The 9,990-nt window shown below is 33.5% G+C and overlaps 1 protein-coding gene across 2 annotated transcripts in view; it reads right to left on the reverse strand.

Annotated features, from left to right (window-relative positions):
- LOC142979700 (phospholipid-transporting ATPase ABCA3-like) overlaps positions 1-5,516 on the reverse strand; it is a 46,493-nt gene extending 40,977 nt beyond the window's left edge. For both annotated transcript variants that reach the window (XM_076124787.1, XM_076124786.1), the window contains exons 1-2: positions 4,792-5,516; positions 2,147-2,285 (exon numbers count right to left, since the gene is read on the reverse strand). In XM_076124787.1, the coding sequence (XP_075980902.1) occupies positions 2,147-2,285; positions 4,792-4,971 (319 nt within the window). In that variant the 5' untranslated portion in view covers positions 4,972-5,516. The remainder of the gene's footprint in view (positions 1-2,146; positions 2,286-4,791) is intronic.
- Between the last annotated feature and the right edge of the window lie 4,474 nt (positions 5,517-9,990).

Below are 9,990 nucleotides of genomic sequence, written 5' to 3' on the forward strand. Positions count from 1 at the left end.
ATGGTGAAAGACGTGTGTCAGCCAGGACTGTGCGGCGCGTTGCAGAACGCAAAATTCTAGGAAGCGGCAGGCAGCGCCGCCAAAACCGGCGGCGCGGCGCCGCAACGCCGTATTGTGTGTAGGCCCTTAGCGTACCTACGCTCCGAAGCACGAACAGGCTCAGTTCGAATACTACTGTGCGGTCATCCATTTATGGAATGACCGCGCCAACGGTCGCTTATCACACAGTTCGTTTACCAACCGCCGACCGGTGAGTACGCCTGGATATGAGCGCCTTTCATTTGAAATAGATTGGGTCAGATTTGAGCTTACGTCATATCATACTCTTAAATTATAAACTAGCGCATAATTGAACGAAGAAATTTCGCCGAATTAAAATGTAACAAAATGGATTGTATGATTCACACTATTTTCACTTAAAAACAGTATTTAAACATACGCTAGTTTGTAATTTAAGAAAACGATTTGACATTAGGTCGGATAGTACTCGATCAATCTTTAATTAAATCCTGTTGGGAGTAAGCCACCTGGTCAATAAAATTGTAAAAACGCATCGGATGTTATACCCTATCATAAGTGTAATCTAAACTAGATAAAGCACAATATCACATAACATCCTGGACCATTTGCTGGCTAAAGTATTTATTTCATTGGATAAATAACAAACGGATAGATCTCTCCCCCGTCGGTCGCCGGAAAACACCGAAAATACGGTTTACCGGTTATCAACCCGATTAGGTAATTGTTATAAGTACATTATTTTAAACGGAAATTCCATATATATGTTTTGAATAAATAAACCAGGAAACAAATCATGATAAATCTGTACTAATAATATAATGGGTAAACGGATGTTTGGATGAAATTTTGCAACTCAATCACGACATTTCAAAAATATTTAGTAAACAGACACCCTCTTATTCATAAAAATATATGAAGTTATGAAAGGCTTGTTATAAACTGTTTTGGTTCTTTCACTCCTTAGCGAAATGAAAAAGAGAAAACATATTATCGTAGCTTTTTAACTTAAATATGTTTATAGTGTGTTTATGAATTTTCGTTTTCCTTAAGTCATTCCGTCAGAATTGAAAGTTGAAAGTTGAGTTGAAAGTTTCAGTCAAACTTTAACTACGTAAAAATTATTTGTTAATAGGATAGAGGAATTTGAATTAGGTACCTAATACTTTCTGTTTTAACCTAACTGGAGAAATAGTTACCATTTCATCATACTTTCTTGGCACTAAGTTATTAAATATATTTTTTTAAAACTGTCAACAATCTAGGGGTAGGAATATTACGACAAAATGAATAAAACATTACAATATTATGGTTTAAACTTGCAAAATACGCTTATTATTAATACGCTATTATATCTCTCCGTACATTCCATTAGTCTTTACACGAGCTTCAGTAAGGAAATGTAAGTCCATTACGTTGTTTACGTAAAATACGCAACCGAAACGTTCGTATTATCTGGAGCATTGCCAAAACGCAACCAGACATCGGGCAGACTGTTGGCGCCACGATACTTGATATTGTTAACTCTCGTGACTTCGTAGTGCCATAATCGATACGAAGATCTTACAAATATGGAACAAGGAACTTTGGCGACTTGCGGTGTTACTCCCGTCAGCATCCTATTCGAAGTCGATTAGTGCCCGGTTTCCGAGTACATCTACAGGTAGTTTATCTATTCAATTGCGTTTTTTTTTATATGAGTTTAAACGCTATTGAATAGATTAACTACCGCTAAATGTACCTGAGAAACTGGGGGTAAATCAGATTTGAGCTTATAGCCGGGTCGAGTTTAACGTGTAATGTAACGTGAATTCTACGTGTGGACGGCTCTGCGAACGATTCATATAATATAACGTTTTTCATTTCAAAGTAGCGTTAAGCATTCACAAATTGATTAAAATAAAAATAATTTAAATCAAACAATCCAATTAATTTCACTTTCCTCCCTTAATGAGGATGGGGTTAGCCCGTGAGTCCACCACGCTAGTCAAGTGAGGGTTGGGAAAATATCATAATAAAAATTGAACATGCGAGGAAGGAGTAACATTCAACGGCGTGAAATAAACGTCAAATAATATATGTGTTAATGAAACAAATTAGTTTATCATTCTCTTTAAAGAATACATACCAGGGAATTTGGTCAGTCGCGTAAGGTTTTGTAGCTTCAGTGCAACTTCGGCCATCAGTGAGGCCGCGAGCGGCGTGTCTGGATGGTAGAGAATTTGACGAGGGTACTCGATAACACCGCCATCGATCTGGATCTCCTCCTATGAACAACACAAACAGAACATGTTCAGTATCTTGCAATATATTAGACATCAATAACACGGTGCATTTTTTTCCTTTCTTACTGTGCTTCTTTCAAATTGACGTTGACATATGCACAGTGCATGGTAGAAAAAAAATGCATTTAATTAGGTATGATTTACCTAATTAAGTATATATACTCATGTATACATAAAATCATGACTTGTTCCCATAGGGGTAGGCAGACTATAAACCAACATTACTATCACCATACTTTTATTTGAAAATCGCATTTTATCATCTATACTAATATTATAAAGCTGAAGAGTTTGTTTGTTTGTTTGATTGATTGTTTGCTCGTTTGTTTGTTTGTTTGAACGCGCTAATCTCCGGAACTACTGGTCCGATTTAAGGTCGAGGAAGGTTATAGGCTATATATCATCACGCTACGACCAAAAGGAGCAGAGCACCAGTGAAAAATGTTACAAAAACGGGAAAAATTATGGCTCTCTTATGTGACGCAAGCGAAGTTCCACGGGTCAGCTAGTCATATTACATACATTAAAAAATCTTAGAGGTCTACTAAAATCTTTGGGTACCTAGGTCAAAGGGAATGGTTATTGGAGACACATACAAAATAAGTGCATAGTGACAACAAGCTGAGAACTAGAGCGTTGTATTTGTCTCATGAGCAGCTGAGCAAGTAAGAAGGTCACTAGGCAGTTGCTGTGATATACCTAGGTAATAAATCTACTTATATTTGCTTGGGTCCTAAATTTAGTTTTTGGAACCCTTCTATAGAGAGGCTGTGCCTAAAAGTTTCATTTCACCTATTTTATTCATACTTGTATTCAAGATTACCCAATTTATGATAATTAAATATATGTTTCAATCAGTAAGGTTTGTTAAACTTCTCGTTTTATATAATTTTATGTATTTTTATTCAGCAAATGCATTCTAAAAATCTTTTTAAACATGATTGGTTATAAATAAGCAGTTATTTCACAAGTTCGAATTACTCTTTGCCTCTGTTGAAAGTGGATTCTAGATGTTTCTACTCTGACATTATGACATTCTAATTGATAGTTTTGCAACTGTCATCACACCAATTGTTTAAGAATGATACAGTCAAAATGCAGTTATATTGTCAAGTTCAGCTACCGGCACAATTATAAAAGTTTCTGCAATACTTTGAAGAGAACTTTGATATGTATTATACATACTTAAATGAAGTATTAGAACTACAGCTTTAATATAGGTAATAATTTATTTGCCAAATTAGTAGGTAAATACAAATCAAGGCCACTAGACAGATTCTCAGTGTGAGGGTATTTATAACATTAGAAAGCAATATATACTACAAATTTATAATAACATGTTATAATATACTATCATTGCCAATCTAAGGTCAATGAACTATAGAGTTTTATGATAATCAATGAATTTAATATAAATATAGTAAGAATATAGTTATTATAAATAGGTATGTACCAATCATATTTGTACAGAACTGATTATGTACCTAATTATCTAATTAGTTGTAATGTTTAGTGGTAATCAGACAAGAATAATTATTTATACTGATATAAAAGTCACATGTAAAAAAACCCAAAATGATGCCTACCAAAACAAGGGGTAACTCAGCATATATAATATGGTCCACCACAGATCAACCTCGGCAAGCATAGCTTAACCTCAGAGATTGGTACGTACGGCTGTAACTTAGCTGCGAGCTCCTCCACTACAAAAGATGCTAAACAACTCTTTTTCCAAAATTTTTTTCATCATAATTTTAAAAACATTAGTTTTGTACCATAGTTATACTTTTAGTGGTTAACTTGAACAAAAGCAGCAATAATTGGCAGCATGAACAATTAAAATCAATCTTAATTGTTTTCCTGAAGGTTCAATATACCTACATGATTCATATTCATTATTTATATGTATAGCATTGAAGTTATTTTTGTTCAGCAACTTTTGAAGCTTTCTGTGCATTATCTTTATATATAATTCTTCTGTAAGATCACTGAACTTCTCTTGGACAACAACTGGACCGATTTTGATGAATTTTTTTGTGTGTGTTCAAGGGGATCTGAGAATGGTTTTGATTCAAAATTTTGTCCCCTGGACAATGTTTTTTTCAAATGTTTTTTTATTTATTAGACAGGACAACGTCTGTCGGGTCCGCTAGTTTTATATCTTTCACATTTTGTATGGCACATGAACCAGTTTGATGTCAGCCACTCTCTTCCATGCCCATATATATAACCTTCTTTCCTATTATAAAGCAATGTTATTGAGCATGTCTGTATGTTAATTGTTTATATGAAAAACCAACAAGCTCTTTTATGAAAAATCTGCTGATTGGATTTAAATGAAACTTAGTTGTATAGACAATGTTTATCACAACAACACTAGATTTACACATAAGATGCTTTTTACCCTGGGAAATATTTTAATGCAGACGTCACTAGCAGAAGGTAGGTATTAGTCATTGATAAAGCTAAAAAATGTAATCAAACTTACAGTATTAGCCTGTACATTGGTGAATACATTTGGAGGTGGTGGGTTGATACTAGTTCTGATGGCGAATATCAACAAGAAGAACATAATCGGAGACACCAGGTCCACCGCCGTGTTGATAAACTTGCGTATCCTCACGGCTCCATGCTTCCACATCAACACAGTCAACACTCTAGCCCTCATTTTTACAAATTTTCTCACAATACCACGAAAAAAACACTACACCATATTTTTTTACACAATTTTACAAATTAATCTCTAACAGCAGATAATAAAAAAACTAGTGCAAAACTTGTGCCAATTTAATATCATTTTTTTTAAGAACAAAGGTGTAAGGCCCTTCAATCGGAAGTGTTACCAGATAGTAATTATATTGTTGATACACAAACAAGATCAATCTTGCATTCAGCCAGAGTAAAGTATGTACACATACAATTTATTTATACTCAATATTCAATTAAAGTTTGGCAGGATGAATCATTCACCACACATATAGAAAGTACACTTTTATTACTGAGTTAAATATTATAAATATTATATCCGACGGAAACATTGCAAAGGATGTCACACATATTATTATGGCCGTGATTAATAAAGAGTCCAAGATAATAGAATGAAAACAATAGTTATTTCCCGAATCACATTCGATTTTGTTTTATTTTCGGGCTAGGATAGAGGACGCAAATACGCGAGCTATCTGTACCGACATTTATTACAACTAAAACTGATAAGAGACTAAAGTGACATGTGATGTGACACACATGACATATCCATTTCGACATTAATGACAGTTCGAAAAACCGCGCCCATAGATATAATTTTTTCAATGGCAACTTGGCAAGACTAGTGTGGCCCGTAGGTAAGAGAAAAAATCCGTTGAATTTGAAATACTATAATCAGTAGTAAATTATGATGCCATAGGATTTTCCATATTCTCTATAGTACTCCAATTTAGTAATTATTTAATGCAATTTACTTGTAAAAAGTTGTGACAAACAAAACGATACACAGAATCATTAACCCCAATACATCAGAAAGCATGTGGACTCCTTGTGAAACCTGGGCAGTAAAATAGAAAATTCAAATCATACTCACCTTCTCTGCAAACTTGTGACTTTATTTTGTTACAATCCTTATCAATTTTTAAATATTTTGAAAGTGTGTTTTGTAATATGTTCGCCCTCTTTTACACGAAATTAACATCGTATATGGTATTTTATATAACTCTTCCTACACATTCTTGTACAAAAGGCATGCTATTTTGCATGTAATATAACAATATAGATTTTTATAAGAAAAGAGCTTCTTCTCTTATTTGATCAGGTACCATGTAAAATATATTAAATCGAAGGTCCTAAAGCAGTTGGAATCGGTCGAACTTTAAATATTCACGCTTCATGTAACCCTGTTGAAGTCAGTACAGTATTGCTACTAAAGAAAAGTATGGTTGCAAATGGTAAAAATATCTATGATTGTTTTAACCATGATTATTATATTAATAGTTACCGTAAAACGGGGTGAATAGAAACAATTTTCAACTTTGTCCTAAAAATTTGTTGCGAATAACTTGTTATTTTTATTGTCGGGTTATTCTATATCATGTCCGGCGCCACGAAGAAAGAGCTAAAACCATATTTGTCGAAAAATATGCATAATTTTACGATATTTCCTTAAAAAAATGGTCAATTTCTATTCACCCAGCAATAGGGGTAAATCGAAACGACCAAAGGGGTGAATGGAAAAACTGTTAGGGCTGCCAAAGACGACTTATCCAACATGCTGAAAAGGGAGGTTGTGTGTTTAAAAATTGAAATAACCGTTGATAATTACACAAGCTGACCCGCGCAACTTCGCTTGCGTCACATAAGAGAGAATGGGTCAAAATTGCCCCGTTTTTGTAACATTTTTCACCCGTACTCTGCTCCTATTGGTAGTAGCGTGATGATATATAGCCTATAACCTTCCTCTATAAATGGGCTATCTAACACTGAAAGAATTTTTAAAATCGGACCAGTAGTTCCTGAGATTAGCGCGTTCAAACAAACAAACAAACAAACTCTTCAGCTTTATAATATTAGTATAGATTCGTATAGATTAACTCAAAAAATAAAACAAGATAACCTAACTAACTTTCATACTATATGCAGTAGTTTGCCATTATAACTTTGATACAATGATAATTGTGAATTTCAGAACATTAATAACTATTAATTTTTCATTGTTCATGTTAATTTTGTTTACAGTTTTTGACAACCCTATTTATTAATCTCTATTGACCCCTCACTCGTTTCTATTCACCCCTTACGCGTTTCTATTGAACCCTGCTATGTTTCCATTTACCCCATACTGTAGTTCTATTCACCCTTCAAACGATTCTATTCACCCCGTTTATACAAAAAAATGACTATTTCTATGATTTAAACATATTTTTTAGGTTTAAAAACGTTTTTTCAATTAACAATATTGTATCTTTATAGATTAATATACACCTAAAGAGATAAACACTTCAAACAACTCATTAGAAAAAAAATCCCACTTTAAATCCAAAGTTTTGGAGGTCGATATTAAGGCATTCGAGGACGGTTGTCTTTGAAGCATTTTTTTGGGTATAAATATCATTTTAAACATTTAAACAATTATGACACCGCAGAGAAGTAATATCGACGTGTAATCATTTCAAATTTGAACAAAATTCTTCAACCAGGAGTACTCAAATATTGGCCTTGAAAACTTTCCTGATTTTTTTTCTATTCACCCCGCGAATTCTATTCACCCCGTTTTACGGTATATAAACTCATTAAGGTTTAATTAGAAAGTGTTTTTTTCAGTTAGGTTTCTAGGGCCTATTTCAATTTATTTTACGTTTTGTTTATAGGTAGGTATAATAGTAAGTTGCATAGGATCGGTACATATTAGTCGAAAAAAAATTGTTATACATATAAGTATGTTTTCCCTTTTACTAAAAGCAAATGTTGTATTTGATGGTTGTATTTTTGGTAGTCTGATCATCAGTCGGCTATAAATTGTTTTAGTGCATATGCCTTAAATCGTTAGGGTGCCTACCTAATGACCTCATTCTAAGTCGGCCGCATATCTTGTCCATCTAAAATCACGCTTGTTATAGTCGGAGGTTTAAGCAGAAGTTTATCAATTAGGTACATTATGTTTCGCTTTTATCAACTTAAGTCCCACCCACGTAATAGGAGGTAGGTACGCCTATCTGATCGGATGTATGTTAGTTGTTTTATCGCAATAAATTCGGAACGGACGTTTATTCAATTTGGTGCACCGATAGTTTACAGCCTAGATTAACGAAATAAGGGATTTGTCTTTGATATTCACTAGACTAGTTGAAAATTATATTTCTGATAAATACATTGTGTACATAGATACATAATATCACGCCTTTTTCCCATAGCGGTAGGCAGAGACCTAAGAACGCCACTTAGTATGATCGTTACAAACTTCCCTTGCCTCATATAAAAGTCTGATAACATAACTAAGCTACACTACTACTACAACAAATTATAATAGCTACATGTAATGAATCCAGGGTTGGATTTTGTACTATAATTATAGTATTTATACTATAATTTCGCCCTTTGTACTATATACTATTCACATCTAAGGATAGTACGGTAAAATACTATAATTTTAAGTTAGCGAATTTTCCCGAATTTTAGTTTTATTTGATATTAATATTTCGATCGTGCGTGTATCCGACCGAATTCTGATCACAATTAGGTATAAAATTAAAGTAAAAAAACATAGGTAGACTAATATTCTTATAAAATAGCCAAAAATCATTGCGATAGCATTTACCGTTCAAAAAAAATTGCAACACTTCTCATTCACACTGTGAAATTAGTTGGTTTTATACATTTTTTGTATCGGATTTTAAAAAGGCTTGCTTTTGTGTTTAATGCTGAAACACAATTGTTGATTTTAATGACTACATAATAAGTTAAATTCATAATAATGAAAGTGTACTATAATTTTTTCGTAAATACTATCCTTTTCATTTTTCTGTACTATCTTTTTCAACGTACCTAAATCCAACCCTGAATGAATCCAAGCCATCGATGATTACCACACTAATCAGTATGTTTAAACTTCACGTACCATCGTAGAACTTCCAAACTCTATAGATACTTTAAATACGAGTAGGTACCTACTTCGCCGCAAATTAAGCGTAAAGTTGTGTTAGTTTAGTGTAATTATAGATTTATGGACATGTAGGGTTCGAAACTTGGTTCTACGTAAGATCTGATTACCTTTGAACAGTGCCAGCTACATAATACGGGCTCTTCTAGGTAACATTTCACATGGTTTTTGTTGTGAAATTAAATATGATTCCGACATTTTCTATGAAGTGCATTATATTGTATCTACCTACCTATTGCAGAAGTTTATCAATTAGGTGCCTGTTATGTTTCGCTGTTTTCAACTTAAGTCCCATGTAATTGGAGGCGAGCGAGCCTATTGCCATATTATTATACCTACCAGGCACGCCGATCGGAAATATGTAATATGTTGGTTGTTTATCGCAATAAATACTGAACAGATGTTTATTTTGGTGCACCGATAGTCTACAGCCTAGATAAACCAAATAAGACATTTTACTCCTTGTCCTGTCTTGGACAAGGAGTAAAGTACACAGAAACTACTTTGGTTATGACATAAATTTTACTTTAGGTACACATAACACAGGTACCTATATCTTGTATATCTACTTAGGTAATAGCTACGTTGTTTTCTTCGTGATCTCATATATTATTATAGTCTCAGATAGTCGTCTTGCGTAAGTAGCTAAGTAGGTAACCTACTCAATTATAAAACAATCGTGATTGAAAGAACGTCGCGCCGCGTGTTTTCATTTTTATGTTGTCATTGATTGTAACAAGTACTATATAATAATATGTTAATAATTTTTGATTTTGTGATAATATTGTTTTAATTCATTTCACGATGACGAAGTAGATCTTTTACACAGATTTACGTACACTATAATATGAGCAATCGTACTAATTTTAGGTTCGATTCCCGTTTCGATCAGGGTTTTCTTGCAATGTCACTTACATTTAAACAGTTTCTAATAAAAATTGGCAGTCCTGAGTTGTATGAAACTAGAAAAATTTACTTACCATTTTGAGTATTCTTGAGGGTAGTTTTAAGCTGATAAGGTCTGATCAAAACAAACAA

The sequence above is a fragment of the Anticarsia gemmatalis genome, chromosome 17, assembly GCF_050436995.1.
Source record: "Anticarsia gemmatalis isolate Benzon Research Colony breed Stoneville strain chromosome 17, ilAntGemm2 primary, whole genome shotgun sequence".
Lineage (NCBI taxonomy): Eukaryota > Metazoa > Arthropoda > Insecta > Lepidoptera > Erebidae > Anticarsia > Anticarsia gemmatalis.